The sequence below is a fragment of the Nomia melanderi genome, chromosome 1 (genome assembly GCF_051020985.1).
Source record: "Nomia melanderi isolate GNS246 chromosome 1, iyNomMela1, whole genome shotgun sequence".
Lineage (NCBI taxonomy): Eukaryota > Metazoa > Arthropoda > Insecta > Hymenoptera > Halictidae > Nomia > Nomia melanderi.
Window position 1 is genome coordinate 21,209,777 of NC_134999.1, and position 24,226 is coordinate 21,234,002.

General features: G+C 42.1%; 4 protein-coding genes across 27 annotated transcripts in view; 2 read left to right on the forward strand and 2 right to left on the reverse strand.

The window, feature by feature from the left end:
* siz (Brefeldin-resistant Arf-GEF family protein schizo) overlaps window positions 1-6,724 on the forward strand; it is a 65,523-nt gene extending 58,799 nt beyond the window's left edge. For 16 of the 19 annotated variants that reach the window (XM_031976230.2, XM_031976247.2, XM_031976246.2 and 13 more), the window contains 4 exons: window positions 29-402; window positions 492-1,147; window positions 1,315-1,656; window positions 1,929-6,724. In XM_031976230.2, the coding sequence (XP_031832090.1) occupies window positions 29-402; window positions 492-1,147; window positions 1,315-1,656; window positions 1,929-2,200 (1,644 nt within the window). In that variant the 3' untranslated portion in view covers window positions 2,201-6,724. The remainder of the gene's footprint in view (window positions 1-28; window positions 403-491; window positions 1,148-1,314; window positions 1,657-1,928) is intronic. The other 3 variants (XR_012999491.1, XM_031976243.2, XM_031976245.2) reach the window with 3 other exon arrangements.
* A 78-nt stretch (window positions 6,725-6,802) lies between these two features.
* Bx42 (Puff-specific protein Bx42) lies at window positions 6,803-10,274 on the reverse strand. Its single transcript, XM_076371297.1, has 10 exons — window positions 9,860-10,274; window positions 9,661-9,798; window positions 9,536-9,580; window positions 9,084-9,237; window positions 8,803-8,970; window positions 8,415-8,722; window positions 8,167-8,302; window positions 7,839-8,097; window positions 7,347-7,728; window positions 6,803-7,281 (listed from the first exon to the last, which is right to left on the reverse strand). The coding sequence occupies exons 3-10, from the start codon at window positions 9,547-9,549 to the stop codon at window positions 7,071-7,073; spliced, it is 1,632 nt and encodes a 543-aa protein (XP_076227412.1). The 5' UTR covers window positions 9,550-9,580; window positions 9,661-9,798; window positions 9,860-10,274; the 3' UTR covers window positions 6,803-7,070.
* A 400-nt stretch (window positions 10,275-10,674) lies between these two features.
* LOC116426742 (uncharacterized) lies at window positions 10,675-23,974 on the forward strand. 4 transcript variants are annotated; one of them, XM_031976142.2, is made up of 5 exons: window positions 10,675-10,856; window positions 10,940-11,250; window positions 11,339-11,484; window positions 23,008-23,544; window positions 23,624-23,974. In XM_031976142.2, the coding sequence occupies exons 2-5, from the start codon at window positions 11,014-11,016 to the stop codon at window positions 23,811-23,813; spliced, it is 1,110 nt and encodes a 369-aa protein (XP_031832002.2). In that variant the 5' UTR covers window positions 10,675-10,856; window positions 10,940-11,013; the 3' UTR covers window positions 23,814-23,974. The 4 variants fall into 4 exon arrangements, with proteins under 4 accessions (XP_031832002.2, XP_076227453.1, XP_031832003.2 ...); XM_076371338.1 differs by having other exon boundaries at window positions 10,944-11,250; XM_031976143.2 differs by having other exon boundaries at window positions 10,675-10,852.
* LOC116426741 (carbohydrate sulfotransferase 11) lies at window positions 10,939-22,680 on the reverse strand. 3 transcript variants are annotated; one of them, XM_031976140.2, is made up of 7 exons: window positions 22,379-22,680; window positions 20,251-20,423; window positions 13,803-14,059; window positions 13,477-13,717; window positions 13,207-13,386; window positions 12,937-13,094; window positions 10,939-12,870 (listed from the first exon to the last, which is right to left on the reverse strand). In XM_031976140.2, the coding sequence occupies exons 1-7, from the start codon at window positions 22,389-22,391 to the stop codon at window positions 12,783-12,785; spliced, it is 1,110 nt and encodes a 369-aa protein (XP_031832000.1). In that variant the 5' UTR covers window positions 22,392-22,680; the 3' UTR covers window positions 10,939-12,782. The 3 variants fall into 3 exon arrangements, with proteins under 3 accessions (XP_031832000.1, XP_076227624.1, XP_031832001.1); XM_076371509.1 differs by lacking the exon at window positions 22,379-22,680 and having other exon boundaries at window positions 20,251-20,448; XM_031976141.2 differs by lacking the exons at window positions 20,251-20,423; window positions 22,379-22,680 and adding an exon at window positions 15,478-15,619.
* Window positions 23,975-24,226: the final 252 nt, after the last annotated feature.

A 24,226-nucleotide genomic window follows, 5' to 3' on the forward strand; every position in this document is an offset into this window, starting at 1 on the left:
CATTGTAAATTCGAATGTCGCGTTGCAGTCGAGTTCCCCGGAACACCAGGACTGCGCCGGCCACGCGACAGACTCGACCGCCATGATAAACAGCGTGAAGGACCTCGGTCATTCGCACGCCAGCTCGAGTTACCAGCTGCCGCTGATGGACCATGCCGAAACGATGCCCCAGACCAGCTACAAGGTCTCCGAAACGGTTAGGAAACGTCAGTACAGAGTCGGCCTAAATCTGTTCAACAAGAAACCGGAGAGGGGAATCAGTTACCTGATCAGGAGAGGCTTCTTAGAGAACAGTCCTCAGGGTGTCGCTAGATTCTTGATCAGCAGAAAGGGATTGTCCAAGCAGATGATCGGAGAGTACCTAGGAAACCTGCAGAACACCTTCAACATGGCTGTGCTAGAGTGAGTACCTTCTGCCTCCCTTTAACCGCAACGTCCGATCGAACGTTTATTCCCATTTATTTTCCACTGTCTTCCTTGATTGCCCACAGATGCTTCTCCCAAGAACTGGACCTCTCTGGCATGCAAGTGGACGTGGCCTTGAGGAAGTTCCAAGCGTACTTCAGGATGCCGGGCGAGGCCCAGAAAATAGAGCGACTGATGGAAGTGTTCAGTCAGCGGTACTGTCAATGTAACCACGACGTGGTGACCAGACTGCGGTCACCGGACACGGTCTTCGTCCTAGCGTTCGCCATCATCATGTTGAACACCGACCTGCACACGCCTAACTTGAAGCCTGAACGTAGAATGAGGCTGGAAGATTTCGTGAAGAATCTCAGGGGCATCGACGACTGCGGAGACATCGACAAGGATATCTTGGTCGGCATTTACGAGAGAGTGAAGGAGAACGAGTTCAAACCCGGCTCGGACCACGTGTCCCAAGTAATGAAAGTCCAAGCGACCATCGTTGGGAAGAAGCCCAACATGGCCTTGCCGCATAGGAGATTAGTTTGTTACTGTAGGCTCTACGAAATTCCCGACATTCACAAGAAAGAGAGGCCCGGCGTGCACCAGAGGGAGGTGTTCCTGTTTAACGACCTCCTCGTCGTCACGAAAATCTTGAGCAAAAAGAAGAATAGCGTCACCTACACCTTCAGACAGAGCTTCCCCCTTTGCGGAATGGTCGTTACGCTGTTTGAAGTTCCTCGTGAGTTTCACGTCCAATTTAATGCATTGTTAAGTTTCTTATTCTCTTTGGAATCACAGTTGCAGAGGGTAAAGAATCGTTGTCGCTGGAACGAAATATTATTTATCGTTTGAAACCTCTTCTGTGCTTCTGCTTCGATATCAATCCGATTCCGTTTGTTGCGCCAGATTATCCGTATGGGATTAGACTCTCGCAACGCGTAGACGGCAAAGTGTTGGTCACGTTCAACGCAAGGAACGAGCACGACAGATGCAAGTTTGTGGAAGACCTCAGGGAATCCATCAGCGAGATGGACGAGATGGAGACCTTACGGATTGAGACGGAACTGGAACGACAGAAGAGCAGCAGAAGCGCCAGAGGCGGCGCAGAGAATAGAGACTCCGGAGTGGCGGATGTCGAGATATGTCCTTGCCCGGGGCCTTGCTCCGACAGGTCCGAGACCATCGATATGGACACGCAGCTGAAACGCTCGGCGCTTAGCAATTCCCTTCTTGACATACACGAACAATGTGCGTAGACGTATTTCTTTGTCACCGTATTACAATATCCTATGAGTCAGTTCAGTTTGCTCGATAAGCGCGTTGCTACACCTGACACAAGGTTGCGTAACCGAAAAGACTCGGCGGTGTTATTGTGAAAATTATTTCTATTTCTAACGTAAACGTTCTTTGCGGTCATTAGAGAACAGACTCGCTTGTTGTTTTTGAAATTCAAGTATGGATAAGCACCGTGTTATCTTGATTGGACACGATAAAGCAACGTTTTTTTCGTCTGTTCACAGTCGCTGGTGAAAAACCGCAACGCCGTGGAAGCGTGGGCTCGTTAGATAGTGGTATGTCGATTTCTTTTCAATCTACATCTGCCAGCTCAATGAGCCAAGGCATTAAGCATCCTGGACAAGTTCATCCTATTCATCCAGGGTCTACTATCCCTGGTGGTGCTAAGGGACTGGCTCAGCAGCCATCTTTTTTAGGGGGTCTGTTCGCCAAACGGGAACGAAAGCTATCGCAATCGGAGGAATCCGGGCCCTACAGTCGCACCACGGAGGTATAATATATCCTTCCGATGGTACCTAACGAATGGGATCTCTCGCTGTACATTCGGTTCCCTTCTAGTACGTTTCATGATCCCCTCAAACAATTTCCACGCGCAGTGCACACCGTTTGTAATAACGTACTGAACGCTTCAGGAATGTACCAGTCGTGTGGAACGGAAGATGATTTAACGTTTTCCGTAGTTTGTACGGCATGTTTTATAACTTGTGGACGAGACATCTGACTTTTAAGCTCTTACGAATCACGAGTCATCTTCGTTAGTGGATCGCGTGCTAAATCGACAGCTTTCCACACGCTATAAAATACTCTGTGCACGTGAAATGAAATTTTATTGTGTCCCTAAGACTCGAATGCATACCGAAAAGAACATGTGTACGTATATTATTCAACTTCGCAGAAGATAGTAGAAATTTCTTTGTATATCTTTACGATAAAATAGTACCGATGCACTTCCGATTAAGGAAAAGGTTTACGAAAGAAATAATCGAGATTACTCTAGACTTTACTCCATCTCTCGTAACAGAGGTACATTAACGTAGTAAATTTCCCAGCTGGAAGCACAATTTCTCTTAAAGTTACGAGTAGTACGTCTTACGTGTTCGACACATTATTACAGCTGATGTGCACGGGCCAGAGATGGGCAAATTCGGAATATATTATAAGGAATAATAAAGGAAATATGAATAACCAGTTTTTGCTCCGCTCAGAGTTTCTAAATACCGATGCGTCGCGATCGATAATGTTGTATTTAAAGAAAGATCTGTCCATCTCTGGCGCGGACGCAGCGTGCGAAGTTAAACAGTTCTGGGGGATCGTGCGCGCAGACATGGTCGACGTTACGTTAAAAGGATGTTCGAGGCACGTCTTGAAGCTACGACAAAGAAGACAACAGGTTACCCTACCGGAAGACAGTAACGGAAGGAAACAAAGTGATTAACCTGTTAACCGGAAGAAACTAGTTACGCCTTTCAGCAAATTCTTTTCCTTGTTTAATCGTTTATGTCCTAAATCGTGTCCCTATTATTTTTAATTGCATTCGTAGAACATTAGTTGTTCCGCTGATACTTTAAACGTAACGTTTAAAATTGTTTAAATGGATTATATCGGTACTTTAACGAAGATAATATTTGAAAATCAGCTTCAGGACGTAAAGGGTTAGATTAGGATTCCAGTACGATCTGTCTGTAAACGATTGATACACGTTCGCGTTGGTTAGGGTTTGTCATTCGAGTAGCACCGATTACAACCACGTAAATATGATACGTAACCTCGGTACGTGTACATCAAACGAAAAACGTGTCAATCCTTCGCGGACAACCTGCATTTTATTGAATCCAAGTATCTGTAACCGGTATGGACGACAATGTATTCGTGTTTCTCGAAGAGTAATATCTCCGCCGGATTGATTTCATATGTCTTTAAAAGTGCCTGCATACCTAGGTATTTATGATCGGCCGATCATGCAATCAACCGGTTAACAGATTAAGAAACGCTTAAAAGTAAAATTGGTCATTCGATGTAAATTTATTGGATTGGGCAGGATCCAATCGTGGTCGCTGTAGAGCAGAAGAGAAGGATGAAGAAAGTTGTTGGAAGAAAGAGAGAAAGGGAGAGAATGTGTGCGTGCATGCGCGTGTGTCCGACGTGTATATGTGAAAGCGAGAGAGCGAGAGAGATTCGATAAGGTAGGACAGCGGGGATTATAGCTCCCGCCGACACATGTATAGTTATTTATTCATCCAAAAAGATCGAAATCGATCCGTTCTTTCTTACGGTATTTATAATTTCACGTGTAGATAATTCGTTGAGCAGTACGAATCTCATGAACCGGTTTTTTAAACGCGACCTCGACCCCCATGAAGAAGAGGAGCTGGAGCAAGAAAAGCGGTTCATGGAGAGGCTGATCCAGTAACGTCGAGTCTTGCAAGTGTCCTCGACATAATTCTATACTTTAAGCGATTGTACATAATAGACGTATATATATATATACATACATATATATATATACGTATATACATACATATACATATATATAACATAACGAGTAATTGTAATGATTCTAACGATGATGACAGACAATTGTAACAAAAAAAAAAGTACTGTAGCCTAAGGAAACAAATAAGCAATCCCTCTCAGTGTTAGGTGCATGTCGATGTCTAACGAGTTTTTAATATCACACGCAGCGGTGTTAAGTTTGAATGTAGCAGTGACAGTACGCATTAAACGTTTCGCGTTCGCGAGTATGAAAGGAGAAACTAGGGAAGGGACGACGGGAGAGAAAAAGAGAGAAAGAGAGAGAGAATACGTGAGGCGTTTCCCATTGTTATTATTCATTCGTAATCCTCTGTAAAGTAAGTAGTTCTGCTTGTGTGTTTGAAGTCGGACAGTCTTCTCCGTGGCGACGTATCGAGAAAGGGTAGCATGCCGCTCGAATCAATTGGTTTCTCGTCGCGTAGCGTGTAGACCTAACCTCTCAGGATCATGTTGAGCAACGTTGCAAGGATGGACGCGAGCCACTCGCGGGCTTTCGAAAGGAACAGGGACAACTCGTATGCCTTATATACTGCCACATCTCATCCGACGACGGGAAACTGAGACACGCGAGCCAACGGATTCGATCCAGGATCTAACCAAGCTGCGAGATCACACGGTCAACGGAATATTGTGTGTATATATATATATACATATATACTATATATGTATATGTATATATATATATTAAATCAGCGATCGCAATATCGGATAACGATCATTCAAAGGAGTGTTTGATTTCGAAAGCGACTAAACTGAGTTGAGGTTTAATACGCCGCGCAAACATGAATTCGTTCCGAGCATCCGGAAGTCTCCTTCCGAAGGAAACGAACGTTTCCCGAACTCTGAAGACATCGGTAGCTGCTTGTCGAACCTTCGGTTGTAGCGAACACCCCCTTCGAGACAATAGCTCACTTTTCTACGCGAACGAATTCCCAGGAAACACGGTCATTTGCATTCTTTTTATGTAAAAACAACAACAACAACAGCTTTGCCGGAACAGCTTGAGAACCTGTAGACGACACTCGAGATTTCTTTCCTCGAAACGTTCATATTCCAGTGGAAGGTTATGTTACTTGATTCTTTCCAAATGGAATGGAACAAAGAGCGTTTAATTTGATCGATTGATTCAGCGATCGCGCGAACAAGTTATTGTAATATTCTGACGTGTAGACGCGGCTGAAGGGCTACAGAGAACATAGGAGAAATCGAGTAGTTGGCAAAGTGTTCATTAGAAGTGTACATATTACATAGGCCCCCATCAATCCACGACGGTCCGTAGTCTTCAGCGTTGAATAATTCTAGTCTTTCTCATCGGGAGAAACGGGAAAAACAATTGAAACGGAGGAACTTGAAACCTGTCGGCGGACGGATATTCGACGTAGCTTGTAAGGGTGTGTGGATACAATAAGGATGTGAAATCGACCGAGAAACTGACGAATTCAAGGATCTTTGTCTCCGTGACCGAAGCTGTAGGATCGCGTCAATTTCCATAAATCGCTCGTTCGAAATGCCGGAAAACGAATCACTGAAGGGACCTTCCCGCTTTGAACAGACAACGGAATATTTCGGTTGAGAATCTTCCTCGAAACGACCCGCAATCTATTCGACCTTTGGTTGATTTCATTTACAGTTTCATTCGATTCCAAGCGAGATACAAATATTATCGAGTTTTCTTTGTTCTCTGAACAGATTTCTAAATGGTGAAAACCCCTGATTCCTCGATGGCAAGGGAATCGAAGTGGGAAGATCCCCCATCACCTTGACGGAAATTCTGTGATAATCATAATACGAACGAAAAAGAAAAGACTGATTAGAGAGACCGTCTCTAAGTTGCCGTGTTTTACAGAAATGTTCCCGTAAAAAGTGAAATTGTTTTTCGTCTGCACGTCGCGAGTCCTCTATTTTCTTTTCCACTAGAAAAAGTAATTACAGATGTTACCGTAGATTCGAGTTCCCTCCGAATTCATTTTTATTCGACCGGACGATGTCTACTCGGGTGAAAGAATTTTCCATAGCATTCCGTTGAATATCAATGGAGAATCGAATTCGTAGTCAGGTTACAACGTTACTTCTGATAAATGTTTCTCGACGCACGGTCTTTGGAACTCACGGGAACAAGAGAAAGCAATCGTAAAACATCGAAGCAATACAACGCTGTGAAACATAATATCGCTCGCCGAATTGTCGCGAGTCCACGGTGATTAGGTTTCGATTCGATTTGACGCGATCTCTTTGAAGAAAAAACAAAACTGAAAAAAAAAAACAATGAAAACGTGTTGACACGCAGCTTCCGCGCGTGTCGTTAAACATAGCGGACCCTATGATTTGATGAGAAAGCGAAATAATTGCGTTATTATTAAGAAGAGATAACAGTTGCTCCCCGTACGAAAGTATCGCTTCCTTTGTTAATCTAACGAACGCTGTATGCACATTGTGTTAATAAAGAATCATGAGTCTGAAACGTGAAATAAACGGTAATGACACTGAACGTCTGTCCGTTTGAGACAACGATCGTACGCATGAAACCCTCACCAGTTCCCAAGGACCAAAATGAACCTTATCGTAGTTCTCTTTTTACTAAATAATAATTTATTTAGCAATAATTTTGTACACATCCATAGAGTTCTTGCAGTATCATCTTGTAGCTCATCGTACAGTGCGGATCAGTAAAAAAAAAAATACGATTTCCGCCAACCCTAAAGGTGTATTTAAACTTCATCGTTTATCTCAAGTCTAAAGTAGGTTCAATTGAAATGGTATGCACCAATTTGAGACAAAGAAAATCGGTGTGTTACGTCTAAAATGATAAAAGTATAATTAGAGAAGAGGAAAAGCTAATGTTTCCTTCGTTTGTCGCGGTCATCCCTTCGTTGATCGCGTTCGTCCTTCCGCTTGGTGGTTGTCGTGGTAGAACTGCTCGCACGTTTCGCCTGTTTCAAGAACTGATCCAAACCGAACGGATCCTCCTCGTCTTTCTCGAACTGTACTGGCCCGGATCGAGTAGCTGATCTATCAGTACCACTAAACTCCTTGTCCGGAACAAATCTAAAATAATAATAAATGTCGTAGTTCACGAGGCTCGAAGTACTTGAGAAAAGAATCTCACAAACCTGTTTGTTTTAACGAGCTTCTCCAAATCATCTCCGTAAGTGTCTTTGTCGATATTTTTACTGGGTCGGTATATATGTGATCCAATAGAGTTAGAATCTTTCCATGGTTTATCGTAGACATTGTACTCATCGTCGTGGCCATAACCGCTATCCATACCCTTGCTCGTATTGAACAGTCGTTGATCAAATTGGGCTTCCCCGGTACTGGGAATACTCTTCGCCGGTAAACCGAGCGCTATCTGTTCGCTGATATCGCGTTCGCGTTCGCGTTGTAATCTGGAACGCTTGTCAGGTGCTGCTCGTGCCAAATTCCTTTCGCGAGCACGGTCTTTGTGTCTTTCTTGCCTCAGTTGGTCCCTTTCCCTAGACTCCTCCGATTTGTCTGTACGATCATTATACAAAATACTATTACATTTCTTGCAATAAGTAGTAATCGACGTAACGTGATTTTACTCAAGTATATAATCAATAGACGTAGAATCCAGTACAAACCCATTGCGGCAGAAGATTTTAAGCCAGCACGTTCTTCTCTGGCCTTTTGTGCGAGCTGTCTCAAATGGTCTTCCTTCTTCTCTTTCTCTTTTTGAGCCAATTTCTTCTCCAACTGTGCTCGCATCTCTACCGCCTCGCGAGCTTTCCTGTCGGCGATATAAAGAGCTTCAGCCAGTTTGGCAAAATTCTCGTTGATGTGGACTTGTTGCAAACCACGACCATCTGCGGCTAAACGTTTGTCCAGAGGAATCGTGTAACCCTGAAAGTGAAAGAACATTTAATTTAATTAACAATTTTCGTTGGTGCTGAAAGAACTGGTCCAATTTACCTTGGCGTTTTTCCAATTACTAATACAAGGTGGTATTTTCCATTCCTTTTGTTCTTTCACGGTGACCTTTCTTGTCGGCGAGTGCATAACCGGTGCAGGAGGCGATGGAGGACCTCTTGGTATTTTCTTATTGATCCTAATGATTGTAAACAATACTGTATTATTTAACGTAGTCTCTGCCTACTTAGAATATCCGTAATTGATTCTATGCCTCGATTTTGGCAAACTTACGATGCAAAAGAACTTACTTGAATTTCGGTGGTTCCAAGGGATCTATCTGAGCTTCTACCATTCTGATAACTCTCTGTTTAGCACCTGAATTGAAGGACTGTCCTTGCTGCGAAGGTGTGTACCGAATATATTGCGCTGGAGCTTGTTTCTCTGCACACCTCACTGGCATAGCTGCAGCTATCTTTGATCTGGTTATCTTCTCCAAAGCTTTCTTGGTTTTCTCTGTGAGTTCATCTATTTCATCTGTTGGAGGACGTTGCAAAGAAGGATCTTCTTCACTTGTTATTTCTGAAGGTAGTAAATCACTCAATTTGCTATAAACGATCTGCAAAAGGTCACCAGGATAAGAATGGAGAGAAAGTATAAAGAACCGACAAAAACATTTAAACGTTCATTATAAAATACCTTATCTTTAGAATGTCCTTGTCTAGCAATAACGTCATATTTCACCTTTCCATGAGCATCTAATTGAACGGCTAATGCATTACTTGAAGTTTCTTTGCCTTTCATTCCCATGCCAAGTGGGTATTGAGCCACATGAATTTCTGGAAATGCTCCTCCATCTCCAAAATCCTGTTTACATTATATTAATCTTTAATAACTTATATTAGATTACAAGTTCCATTATTATAAACAATGATTGTGTTGCAATAACATTTGGATGAATAGACATAAATGAAACATACTTCTGGATTTCTGGGAACCCATCCTTTACGCTGTCCATAAGGAGGTGCAGTGACAACTGCTTTGACCAATGCAGACACTGGTCTTTGACGCAACTTTTGCTCGCGTGCTTCATCTTCTCTATCCCATACCACTTGTGATGGTGCAGGTAGTAAACTGTAACAAGAATTAATGTAAATGAGACAAATTTTATTCTAATTGGACTCATTTTTTCTTGTGATATACCCCATGAGTAATAAAACTAGAAATCGAAATTAATAAAATGTTTTAAACATAAAAAGGAAATGATGCATAGGCAGACTATTCTATCCAATGATTGTAGGTACTTCCAATATATTGAATTACACTGCAACAAATAACGCGAACATCTTATTAAGATGAACACTTTTATATATGGTAAAAAAAAATAAATAAGATGATAAAATAAATTTGGAAAATTTATCACACGACTAACCTTGTCAGCGACATTTTAATACGCCAAACGCAGAGGTGCCACGAACTATAAAAACATATGTCTGTTAGTCATAACAACGAATGTAGTTATCTATTCCAAGAACAGCGTAGTCAATATTTACTAACGAAATTCCCTAGAATTCACAATGTGAAAAATATTCCTAGAATGAGATATCTTCGATGACCTCTTTGGTGCTCATGTTCTCCTAGTACAGATGTTCGTTTTCGAGGTTTCGAAAAGATTTCTCGGCCGAAATCGACTCTCTGCCAACAAGATGGGATCTTATTGGAGGTTGTACACACACGGTACATACTAGGTACTTACTTCAGTACTTTGATGATTCGCATCACTGTCAGAACTTGAAGATACATTTTTTCTATACTGAGTTTGGTATTGCAATTTATTTAAATTTCTCCTGCCGTAACTTGGACTTCTTTAATATTTTTAGTTGTCTTTTCAATTCGAGTTTGTACGTCTCATAGCTGTTTCATTAAATGCTCTTCTATGGGATTGCATTTCGGTGTTTGTATCAATAAATCTTCATCGCTTAGAACAAACATAACCTTCTCGAACATTTGTAGTAATAGCAGTCTATCTCTTTTAAATAAATTTACAAGAAATCCTTAACGGAACTTTTTAATTTTGAAACTGAAACGAAACGATGTTTGAACACATTTTTGAACGGTACAACCGAAAACATGTTTACACCGCGTGTAGAATAAATCACCGACGGTGGACAGGTTAGAGTGGATATCGTATGGGACTTCATGTGCAGTGTTCTGAAGTACCGATCGCGTAGAAGAGATATTTTTATATTTTTGCTAAGGTACAGGATAAAAGGAAAACGAATAGTACTCAATATTTATTAAAAATCATATTTTATTCATCTCTGTTTAAATACTGCTGTCTGTGGTGTACAGAGAAAAAAAATGTTACATTTCCATGATGGTGGGATATATTAATTAGTTAAGATATCGAAAGCGAGGTATCAATTAATTTTCAAGATAATGAGTTTTACTTGCTATATTTATACTTGCACACAGATGAGTGATGCCGGCTACAATTAGTAAGAGGTGGGATCACGTCTACCTGACAACGGTCGGTACTCTAGAACATTGGACATAAAATCCTATGCGGTATCCAATCTGTCCTGTCAGTCGTTCGTGGTTTACTCTACATGCGGCGTAAATATGTGTTTTCGGCTGTACCGATCAAAAGTGTTTTTGCGTATCGTTTCGTTTCAGTTTCAAAACTAAAGAAGTTTCGTGAAGGATTTTTCGTAAATACATTCAAAGCAGATACGCACTACAGTTATTTGTTGGTATATCACAATGTCGACGGAAAGGTTATTTCGACGTATTAGAAAAATGAATATTTCTAACACTTGTTGTCATTCCTGATTAGGTAGTGTTGCTAATCGTTGGTTGATAAGGAAGTATGATTCATTGTCAAACTTTGAATTTATCATTGCAAACAAAATGGAAATGTTCGAGGAGGATATGTTTGCTCTCAGTGATGAAGATTTACCGATACAAACACCGAAATGCAATCCAGTAGAAGAGCATTTAATGAAACAATTATCAGATGTAGAAACTCGAATTGAAAAGACAACGAACGATATTAAAGAAGTCCAAGTTACGACAGGAAAAATTTTAAAGAAATTGCAGTACAATGCTCAGTATGGAGAAAATGTGTCTTCAGATTCTGACAGTGATGTGAGTCACCTACTTGTAATGCCCGTGAAAAATAAACAGTTATAATCTATATCTCTATTGCATTAATATTCATATGTATTCTTTGCAGTTATACACTATAGACGGACAACCAGTTGTGAAGAAAAAAAAACAAGGAATCAAGGTCAATCAAATTTTAATTGTACAAAATAGCTGGAAACGTGTCTTATGGGAGAAGTGGGTCATTGGTGTAGTTCTACAGAATACGTCAACGCAGTAAGTACATTGCATCTACTAAATTATAAATATGCATGCTCCATCATATATCCTTCAACTGTAATGGGTATAAATCGGAATGAAGTATAACATATTCTGCATGGAATAACTAAAACTTTGTTTTATGAAATTTAAAAGAATGATTTGCCTTTATAAAGCTTGTATCTTCTATTTTATGAAACACTTAAATTTAATTTGAATAAAGTAAACATTTCCTATGAATAAAATTAATGTTTCGTGTAGTCTACTTCATTTAATTCTTTTATTTCTCAAAATTATTGTCACTTTGTACTTATGATATATAAAATTGTAAAGGATTGAAATTTTCTATGTCACGTTTGTTTTGTTAATGTTCATTTTACAAAAATTTTTGTTTTATTTACATAAGATCATATAACATTCGTGATACCGATTTTATCATAAATATTTCATTGGAGATTTAAGTACCATTGATAGTGAATCATTTTTATTAAGTTTCGTAACAAGATTGAAACAGGAAAACCAAACAATTATTCGAAAGCAAAAACAAGCAGTAGAAAAATTATATGTAGCAACTGGAAGTATAATTCAGTAGATGTTACTACTACAGTTGTATGCTACATTTTTCCTAGGCAATAATATTACCATCTTAATATTGAAAATAATAACTATGGTAACAATGGTTATACCAACATATGTGTATATACATATACACAGATATACAGATATAAATTATAAGATAATATAAATGTTCTGTTTTCAAATATTAGATTACAAAACATCTTATAAGCTTTGTCAATCGACTTTGTATATTTATATTAACAAAAAATAAACTCTATGTATAATTCGTATAGCTAGCAAACAAAGGAAAGAGTTTAAATGTATGTACAACTATGGGAATGCAAATATATAAGCGGTGTAATACTTTTACTACGCGTACGTGAGGCCTTCAAAATATTTCGTAATTGTATCATAACAATTTGCAAATATTCAAGATTCTCATAGAGTCTAACAGTTTAATAGACTGTAACATTTGTTATTTGTCAATTATCAAAAATTCAAATGCAATAACAGTGCTTGCACAGATATTGTCAACTCGAGAAGCTGACTATATTTTCTTTATCTTAGCAATTAAGTAACGCGATCGGGGCATAATCCCTAATTCGAAGTAATTCATTGTAATTAGTAACCATTACTTCCTATCTAATACATTCGTTGTAACCGACTTCATACGCATCGGTGCGAATTTAACGAAACAGAAACAGAACATTCAAACGTAGATGCAATTGTTTCCTATGCACCAGACAGCCGGTACTTAATTATTTTTTACAAATCAGTTCTGTATCTTCATCTCTCCCAAGTATAATATAATCATCGGGAGAGTAATCAAAGAGCACAAAATCATACCTGCAATTAAAAATATCCATATAAATAATAGCTCTGCGGTTGACGTTAAGTTCACTCTAATCTTACCTAAACATTTCGTACAGATCATTGATCTGGGATTTAGACAATTGAGCGAAATAATTCTTTATTACGTCCTTTGTTTGAACACCTCTAGTCGGATTCTTCCACTCTGGCTTGATAATGTGGCCCACGTGAGCTTGTTTGATCAGGTAATCTTGATCTTCCTTTATAGGATATACATTGTATTAGAGATACATAAGATATACATACATTGATTATCTTTGCAAAGATTACTCGCGTTGACGGTTTCTTATCGGCGAACCGAGGAATGCTTACATGAAGTGTCTCAAATTTTGCTATTACATCGAATCGAACTTGACACGGTGTACAAAAATTCACAACCGGTGTCCAGTGCATATCCAACTCGTTGCCAGCTCTCCACTGGCACAACAGCCATCGTACAAATTCCTCAAACAGCGGATACCTCGGACCGTGTCGTCCATTCGTTTTTGGATCCTAATCAGGTCAAACAGGAAACCAATAAAAATGTATACTCATTAAGCTACCATCCGAAGGTAATTATCTGTTTTCTCAAGAAATGTTTACCCTTGATCTGTAGTGCCAAACAATATGAGCCCCCAGATTACTATGAAACGTGTGCGGTAAACTGTGCTCCAGTTTATCTCTATAAGCGCTGAGTAATCTCTCAAAGGGATGCCTGACAATCAGAAAACTGATACTGTCGTTTAGGAACTTGGACAACTCTTCTGCTGTGTATCTAGGATACTTCCGCCTCGCCAGAGAAACTGGTACAGCATTCGAGGCCTTCAAGAACTGTGGACTGTATCTAAACAACAAATTAATCACCGCTTAGAAACATTAATTCAAACGTAACGGATCATTTCAAATAACCAGAGAATCTATAATCATACCCAGCTAGTAAATTAAAATTGTACATCCATGACGTAGACGCTGCTTTGAAGACGTTGCACCATATCAGATGGTACTCTTTATTTACAAGGAATTCCCAGGCATTTGGTCTGTGAAGGGAATCGTTCCCAGGTCGATCCAAACCTTCCTCGGCGCATCTCTCGGTCAAAAACTTCCTCCTAGCGATCAATCGTCGCTCGGTCTCGACGTTCGTTGCTTCCTCCATTAACCGTTCCTCTGGAGTCAGGTTGGAATCTTCCTGAAAACAGGCCGTACATTCTCTTTCATTTACATTGAAATTACAAATACAAACGCAGACGAATCGTGCGTGCCATCCGCGTTGAATATATCGAATATAATTACCGGCGACTATAAAGCGGAAAGAATCACCCCGAGCGTTTCGCATCACGCCTCAACAAACTTGGCCAAGGATTTACATTCTAATCAGCAGCATGCATTTCTCTCTGTTTCATTACAAGTGTCCGCTTATCCATTCGATTATGAAAACCCTTTCTAAACCGCGAGAAGACCGTCGAACGCATCGATGGAAACGGTAATTTCTAAAAAGTTACGCAACACTGTGGGAATCGGTTTCGCAATGCAACGGGAAACATCTAACAGGCGTACGTACGTACACGTACGATCGACGGGCATCGATTGCACCGGTTGCACGTGCAAATAACTGTAGACCTCGAGTGCAATCAATGCGGCTGAAACAACAGCTTCGATTAACTATACACGCGATTATGGCCGCGCAACGATTCGCCCGAAGATGAGTCACAACATTCGCAAAACATTGACCGCAATAACCACCCGACGATGCTGTCCGTAAAATCGAGCCGATTCCAAACTGGGGATCATTTTCGTGCTGAAAAACCTAGTAATCGAAGGAAGTTATACAACATAATGGCACGAAATGCCGCTGCGTAATAACACCGCAGTCTTATATAATGTTTGCACATATGTTGATGATACATTGGATGCGTTTAAATTATTCAACGTCTCGAGCGGAGAATGCGCCGAGGATACATATCGTAATCAGGTGACAAGCGTACGCCGTCTTCCCTCCTAAGACACCTTTTCCAACGCGGCGGAGATCTTTCAAAGGGCACAGATAACATCTGCAGTCTTCCTCGATACTGATAAATTCCAATCGATTCGTCGGAGAAAATGTTTCGAAACGCGCGTTTCCTTTAACACGCTCCGTGCCGCGTGGGGCGTACATGACCCACGCTGAATTTTCCGTTCAGAAAATGAATTGTCGTTGAGAAACGAAGAACTTTTTCAAAATTTAGTGTAGAGTTAAAGATAGGTATTTTAACATTTATTGTACACTTGATTCTATTATTCCTAAAAGAACTGATGCTCGTTTATTCAGATTGTGGAAACTGGAGATTTGATAGTAATTGGGGTACATGTCAGTGCGATCGCATCAATCAAAATCGGCGTAAACGTTTACAAAATAATATTTCTAAAATCCAATACGCGTCAATCTGACGCGTTCCGTGAACCTAGTGTTAATATCATGTATACGTTTATTTAATTTTAATTGATTGCAAAAGTGAGGGTCTTCAAAAAATGGTCCGGCACGGAACGCGTTGAATCGCGATAAAACGGAAACTCCGAATTGTTCGCGAAGCACGCTGATTTACGAGTGAACGTATCAAACTACTATACCTCCGTTCAATTATCTCTGACAACGAAGCTGCTCGATTTGGGCGAGATTTCGCGAGCTCACTTTCGCCTGGTAAAACAGCAAAACTGACCGTTGCGCGACCTCGGCCTCGGCGTGAACGCGAGGCTACCGGTGAGCAGTTTCTACGCGGAAATCAATAAACGGAAGCCGCCACCGCTTCTGCATTCGACGTTTCCGGCCGGTTATCACGAGGCTGCCGTAGTTCGCGGCGATTCTTTTTTAAAATAGAATGAGAAATGAGAGGAAAATCGAGCGACCGTGCAACCAGCATCTCGCGGAGACTGCCACGAAAAATTTCAGCGTACCATTCATCTCTTGCAGTGGAGACTAAAACAATTACCAATTATCCGGTATCACGATTATCTTATTCACCGAACATTTTTATTCGACAGCGGTTGTCCGAATGATTCTAATCGTTTCCCAGTAATTACCAAGTTAACCCTAATCGGACCACGATGCGACCTTGAGTCTTATTTCACACCGCATTTCCACAAGCTTGCTTGGACTTTTAACCCTTTGCGGAGGAATGTAGACGCTTTACCGAGATGAAACTTTCATGTTTGTAATACTAAGTTGCAAACAAATGATTCAACTGCTCAAACAGCAAGAAACCAGTACATGATTTCCTCATTCCACGTTATTTAGGCATTCGATGTGTGATGCAGAATCTACAAAAGGTTTTGTATAGTTCAGAGAATCTTCGTCCGCAAAGGGTTAAAATTTGGGCTCCGTAAACAAAAGCAAAATTTCAATCGTTCCGTTTATTCTCGTAAGTGACCGAGAGTCGCATCGTGATAATTCCTTCTAAAAACACGTGGCACGATTAGGGTTAAGGTCGCCAGACTTAATTGCGTTTTTCGAAGCATTCCACTCAGTTCCTCGATTGCAAGCACGCATTCTGAATTTCCAACGGATAATAGAAACACTCGACGAAGTAGCAGCGTTGATAACCGCGACAAATCGTCGGTAATTATACCTAACGCCATTATCTTCGTTACGAAAGGATCAGCGGCGGCATAGAAAACGCTCGCGCCGGTCAGTCCGTTCAAGTGCATTTGCATAGATCGCTGGCAGCCGTGCGATCGCCGGGTATTTCGACTGTGTATGCAGAAATTAGGAAATTGAATTAACCTTGTCGGTTCTAGAGAAGGTCGGCGCGTGCGACGCGTGCCGCGCGCCGTCCGTTAAGAAAACCGCTTCGACGCGAGCGACGGGGAGGCTTGGAAACCCGAGGCTAATCGGCTCGAAGCCTTACGAGCATCTTCCCACGATTCCGAGCGCGAACCCGAACCGTTTATTTCCCTTAAACGCGTTCGGTAATTATTCCTCGGCTTCGCGGCACCGTAATACACCGAAAACGGAAAACGGAAAACGTGTCCGTTTCCACCCCTCGGCTGACCTACTTGCGATCGCGCTGCGCCCCGTGTGCGCGAAATCCTTTCGAATAAACTTCCATTATTCTCTGCTCGCTAAATAAGCGAACGGAATTTTCAGTTCGATGCTCGGAAACGATCGCAGACATTTTAACCTCTTGCCCTATGAGTGAGACTCGTGAAGATTTTCAACGTGATTCAACGAATATATGTATTAGTCAGTTCATTCGAATTCAAATATTCCTCTGTAATCATTTGCTATACTTAAAAGGAAATAGAAGCATAACGTATGCTTAGAATTTTTCTCTTCCCAATACATTCTTAATGACAGAGTAGCCGTATCGATCTGAGCTGAGAAAGAAATCATAGGTAAGGGGTTAACCCTCTGCGGACGAGTGTCGACACTTCGGCGAGATCTAATTTCCATATTTGGAAGAGTAACTCGTGAACGATTCAATTACTTGAGCAGCAAGAGATCGGTGTATAATTTCTTTTCATTAAGCAATCGATATGTAATTGAACTTCGTCTGCATGGTTTCGTACATTTCAAAGAATCTTCGTCCGCAAAGGGTTAAATTGGAAATGTTGGTTCCAGATTTTTCAGAAGAAAAACGCAACCAAGCGTACTCGACGCGAATCGAACGCGATGCATCGAAATTTTAGTCCAGATTTTTGAAAAGAAATCCTGGTGTCTGAAATGGGTTGAACCAGGGTCGTAGTTTTCGAACAGCAGTGGAGTCTCTCTTCTCCAAGTGTACTCGACGCGAATCGAACACGCATCGAAATTTTCGCTTCAGGAGATTTTTGAAAAGAAAAAATCGTAGCGCCTCGAGTAGGTTGAACTAGGATCGTAGTTTTCGCAGGGCAAAGGAACCTCTTTTTCCAAGTGTACTCGACGCGAATCGAACGCGCATCGAAATTTCAGCCGCGAAAGATTTTTGAAAAGAAAAAGTCGTGGCGTCTGAAATGGGTTGAACTAGGATCGTAGTTTTCGAACGGCAGAGGAATTAGCAGACGGTTCAGCGTGTAATATCAAACGATAATCGTAATCCGGCTGTTCCGAGAAGAACCGAGCGAAGACTCGGGTTCGCGGTGACGGGTATAGCTAGAGATCGCGGAACGATCGTCTTACGTAAAGAGATGCGAACATAGATTGGCAGAGTTCCAGACGCAATGCGGCACGCGATTGCAAGCTCGCCCGACACGGCCCCTTTAAGCATGCAAAACGACGCTCATTGTTACCCCTTCGATCTAGGCAATTGCCGTACCCGTGTAGCGGGCCTCGATTTTCAATCGATACACCGACAACTGTGTCTCTTTCGTTCAGCATCCGCGAAACTTTCCCCTTTCCCGAGACACTGCCGTTCGATCTATAAATTATTCGGACACGTTCCAACTTCTCGCTTCGAGCACTCGAAATCATTCGTTAACGCCGTACTCGATAGTATCGCGACCAATTAAAGATTTTCAAAGAGTTTCAGGGAACGCCGTTCGATTCTTTCGAGTACGAAGGAAATATTAGAGGAAATCTTCGTTTCTCGAGTGAATCTTCAACGATAGAACACTTGCTTCGATCGTATAGTTGGGGAAGACAGTAAGGCAAAGGGTTCCAGTCGAATTCTAAAGATTTTCAAACAATTTCAAGGAACGCCGTTCGATTCTTTCGAGTTCGAAGGAAATATTATTTACGTTTCAGTAGAAATTCTCGTTTCCGAGTGAATTTTCAGTGATAGAACACTTGCTTCGATCGTATAGTTGAGGAAGACAGAGTAAGGTAAAGGGTTCCAGTTGAATTTTAAAGGGTTTCAGTCGAATTCTGAAAATTTTCAAATAGAATTCAGGGAACACCGTTCGATTCTTTCGAGTTCGAGGAAAATATTAGAGGAAATCTTCGTTTCTCGAGTGAATCTTCAACGATAGAACACTTGCTTCGATCGTATAGTTGAGGAAGACAGTAAGGCAAAGGGTTTCAGTCGAATTCTAAAGATTTTCAAACAATTTCAAGGAACGCCGTTCGATTCTTCCGAGTTCGAGGGAAATATTATTAGAGGAAATCCTCTTCCCGAGTGAATCTTCAACGATAGAACACTTGCATCGATGGCATAGTCGAGGAAGAAACAGAGCAAGGCAAAGGGTTTCAGAAACGCTGTCGATCCGAAGTCGAAGCGAAAATTCGCGAGATAGAGGGTCGCGAGGCCGGCAAATATCTTGAGCTACAACGAAGTACGCTTTCGGAGAGTACGTGCTTGTAAGGGAACTCTTTCCAGCGTCCCGGACAAAGAGCCTCCTCTCTCGAAGGCGCTTTTCATTCTACATCCACTATAACTGGAACGACAGAGCCTCGGTGTTCTTCCAGGGGCCGGGAGTAATTGTTCTTTAGAAAGCGATCCGTCTAATTTTCCGGTGCTCTAAATCCGCGCTGGTCTCGCTCGAAAATCCGCCGCTCTCCGTCGATGCGAGTTTCGGTTTTCGAGCGAGCTATTCGACTCGAGCGACGCGACCTCGGATTTACCTGCTTCGACAAATGGATCGCGTGTAAACAAACATCTAGTCGGATGATTCCTGGCCGGGGGTGAAAACCTTCAACGACCTGTGCACGCGTGGACACCTCAGGGAAACCTAGACCTAACACCTAACCGGTTCACTTTCTTTTTTGTCTTTTCTGTCGCATGGAAGATTCTCCGCTCTAGTAGCTAAATTAACCCCTTGACCTGAATTCTAAACCGAATTAATAAATCCAAATGTTACTTATTCTAACGCTAAAACTACCGAGCGCTTCAATTGACTTTCAAATTTCGCTATAGAAACTCCAAGGACATCTGTTCAGACTTTGGTTTACAATTGAATTTGCGCAGTGCTAAGTGAATTTCTTTAATTTCTCAGAGAAACATTTGTTACCTTTCTAACAATTGCAGAAGACACCAGTCATTTGACCCCTCTGGTAGTTTTAGTGTTAAGCGAATCTAATTAGCGAAAATTAGAAATATAGCATTTCTTCGATCTTTTATTTTCCTTAGCACAAAATTTGGATAAAAATCGAATAATTTTAGGGTAGTTTCTTTAAGGTTCATTGAAATATTTCATTATTAAAACTGGTGCAATATTGGAGCCTAGAGTTCAAAGGGTTAAACTTTGTATAATGCCTCGATACGTGAGACATTAGAGTACAACAGCTTTGTTCATCAATGTACTGGTGATTTCAAAGAACATCGTCTTGCCTCGTAAAGAATGTTAAATATTTCTAGTAAGAAACATCCGAGTAAAGGGTTAATATCTAGATGTCCTAGGCAATAGACCGGTACAAGCAGCGAGAGATCCTTCGTCCTTCGTTTGTCCGTCGTTCCTCCTGGTATCGTGGCGGATAAAAGGTTGCGCACTCACCTCCAACAAAAGACCTTGCTGCACGCTATTGCCAGCATCCTGGCTCGACAGGGCCAGCACTAGCAGCGTTATCACGCCGGCGACCAATAGTACTCGACGAATCGCCGCGAATACGTGCCGTCGTGGTGTCATCTTCTCCCGATAAACGATCTTCCTTCTGTACTCATGTCGAGCTGCAAAACATATTTCGGTGTACATCGAGTAACGCTTCGGTTCGCACGGTACCGTTACCGTTTCAACAATTTTCTATCGATTTTAACCCGTTGCAGACCAACCACGCGATATGCCTGGTAAAAAGGCCAAATAGAGATGAAGTCGAAAGTGAAATTTACATTGCTTTGGAACTGAGACTCTAAAGTTCTTTCTGAACTTTGAACCCTTTGCGTTCCGGAGGCGCCTCTAAGTCACCAAATGATTCGACGCGACGAACTTATAAAATCTTCAATTCAATGTCAAACCTTGTGTAATGTATCAACACATAAAACGTCGAAGTAAAATAGCTCTGTCTCTTAATTTATAGATAATCAATTGTGTTGCGAGAAATATCGTTAACATTTAGTCAGGAAGCAATGAATATTTTTCATGAAAAATATCGTCGAGTGCAAAGGGTTAACCAGAGTCACCAAATGATTCGACACAGCAAAACTGTGAACTTTGATATTTAATATTAAACTTTGTATAATGCAATGTACGAAATATCGAAAGAAAATAATTCTCTTCCTCGATGCACGTGAGATTTCTTAATTCAATCTGAGACGTCGTCTGTATCTCATTAGAAAATATTGAATATTTCCGGTGAAAAACTTCTGGAGTGCAAAGGGTTAATAAAGCGACACGTTGACTTTGGGGACCATCTGTTAACCCTTTGCACTCGAGAGTTTTCCGCTTGAAATATTCGATACTTTCTAATTAGATGTATAATGAAATCATGTCATCCACGTACTCGTTAATGGTAAATTAAAGTTTATAATTTCACTTTGCCAAATCATCTGGCGACTGCGAGTGACTCAGTCGCCACTCGACTTGACGCAGCGAGACTCAAACATTGAACTACACGAAATGTTGGACTAAAATAGCCAAATAAAATTGTTCCTTAATTTACGATTTCTTTTCGAGTCGATTGAAATCCAACGTCATCTAGTTAGAAAATGTTAACTATTTCCAGCGAGACACTTGCGAGTGCAAAGGGTTCAAATTTCCCTGGTCTCCAACGGGCTAAGAAACAAAAATATCTACCGTTCGCATCACCGACAATAAAATCGATACCATCGATCCCTGCAGCGAATCTGCAGTATCGATTATACCGGTCGATCGGTCAAGTTTCAGGGTCGTTACGAAACAACACTCGCAACACTTTCGATTAGACGATTTAATTCGGTGATTTCTTCGCGTTCGTTTCTACCAATTGGAAACACTCGACACTAGATCAGGTACTCTCGATTAGCAATTTCGACGTAGACGAAGAATACGCTTCGCAGAAAGCTACGAAGCATCTCCGAGATCGTCGTTCCACGGAGGTCCCAGAGTAACGCCGGAAGTTAACCTATAACGGGTCGACCCGAACGTTTCGTCACCGGGATGTTTGCCGTTCGGCGAAGCAAACGTTTCAAAAGCGGACTGGCGCCTTTCAAATTTCACGGTTACTTAACACCGGCGAGAGTTTCGACACTTTATCCGCCGGAGCATCTAGCATTGTGTAGATTCGCATTATTCCACGCTCGGTCAAGTATCCGCGAGCGTGCCGAGGCGAAACGAATTTCGTCCGATCGTCGCGACGCAGGGACACGGCGCACGGTCGCATCTAGACTCGCTCCGCGTGCAGCGTGACGCGAGTACCCTTTCGATCGTCGGCTTACCGTTCGCCGTGGAATTAGCGTCGCTAATGAAAAGGGCAAGGTCGTAATGCTAGTCACGTTCGTTTTTGCATAGCGAGTCACGATATCTTGCACAACCGCCGCGTCCGATCGAAAGAGTGTCGCGAGCAGTGCCGCGACTGCATCGCCCGTGCTCCTGGGTCAATGGGTCAGAGAACACCCTTCTCCTTCCTTCATCGTCCCGTCCCGTCCCGTCCCGTTCCGTCTCGCGACGACGCGATTATCGAACGATTCGACGGACGCGCGATACGTACTTCCGACGGACATATACGACCCGACGTGAGAATTCAGGTCCGCATCTATCGCACCCCTGCCGCCGAGCCTCGTTCTCGCCGCGCGTCGTGGTCCACGGTCTCGTTCGAACCCGGGCGAAGGCGGTCGGCTCGAGGTACAAAACACTGACGCCGATGGTTCCCGATCAGACACGTGACGCAGCTAACCGATCGACCAAAGGACACAGAACCACACGGTCACGGCGGCATCCTGCAGTTCACTGAATCCGCTCGGATCGTTCCTTGCGCTTCCATGCCGCGTCGTCTGCTACCAGACGACTCGATCGCCGCCCGCCATTGGTCGACGTTTTCGCGGGTCGATTTGTCGCCGGACGCACCGCGCACGCGCGCCGTCGGGTTTACTCGGCTCCGCTAACGCTCGCCTCTCGGTAATGTAATCAGCGTTTTTTCTTAATCGAACTGCGGGATTTCGCGCGACTTTGTTGCTACGCGACTATGCTTTCCCATTTTTCCGTTGCCGCGCGATTTTCTTTGCTCGCGATTTTACCGACTGCGGTAACCGGGGCTTCATCGATAACCTCGGTTACCGAATGATCGATTCGTCGGAAAGTCGAATTTGGTTTGTGTGGTAAGTGTCGCGTTTGTTTCAGAATGCTGAGCGATCCTCGGATTTACGTCGATCTCGAGGGACTGGAGGAACTGAGAGGCGTGTCGGCGTTTTGGTCTTCCGACGGCCCGTTCTGGTGTAGGATCAACGCGATTCCGTCCAGGAAAATAGTCACCGCCACCGTGGTCGTCGATCTGCCGAAATTCAACGAGGATTCCTGCTGCGACGCGGGCCTTGTGGTCTCGTACGAAGTCGATGGTCGGCAGTATCAAACGCCCGTGTCCACCGTTCGCCTGCTCGTCGCGGACACGGTCGATAACGATAGCGCGATACGTTTTTCGAGTCACGTGGAACAATGTATTTTGGCAGTGAAAAGTATGTCGATCGAGAAGACGGTTGGTATACAGATCGGAAACTATCCTGAGAGGGGGGAGCGGCTCTTGGAATTTTTATACGAAAGATCTTTCAAAGAAATCTGCGCAGATGTGTACGCCGTGACGGCGACCGGAAGTCTGATGTTCTGCCTAATAGAGATACTGCCCATTATCGAAGGGAACGCCAGATTGAGGATATTTTCAAAGTAAACAAAATAATTCTGTACGCGGAAAGCGTGTCCTGGCAGATACGAGATATTTTATAGTTTATTTGTTTAATTGCAGATCCGACGGTGAGATAAATATACTGCTACGACTTCTAAGAGATCAGTTTCCAGACATGACTATTCAAGATAACGATAATTGCATCCAAGCGGCAATGGCTTTATTAGAGGAATTAAAATTGTATATCAGAAACGGAAGCGCTTTCGAGCATCAAATGGCAAGAATTAAGACCGACCTACTTATCTCCTGATAGTGGTGAAAGAGATTTTGCGATTGTAATAGAAATCTAAGAAACAACTTGTACCTACCTCGTTCTTCGTGTTTTATCATATTTTATATTTTATACGTTAGATTTCTAAGAATAAATATGTACCTGGATGTACTCGTTATTAAATAATTATTTATTTGAAACGTTAACGAGTTTTAATTGGAACCCCGTATTCCTGTTATCGTTCTCCTAGTTCGCTCTCCTAGACAATAATACCAGGGTAGCATGGCATAGGTAGCAGCATCGTGACTAGTATCGAGATCCCGCTGAAAACCGGTTTTATTTACTATTACCTATATCTGCCTACGGTTGCACGAATCTTGAGTTGATGCTGTCTCGCCGTTTACACGAATGTATATTCAGGTTCTAAGAAACGATCATCTACATCAAGGATA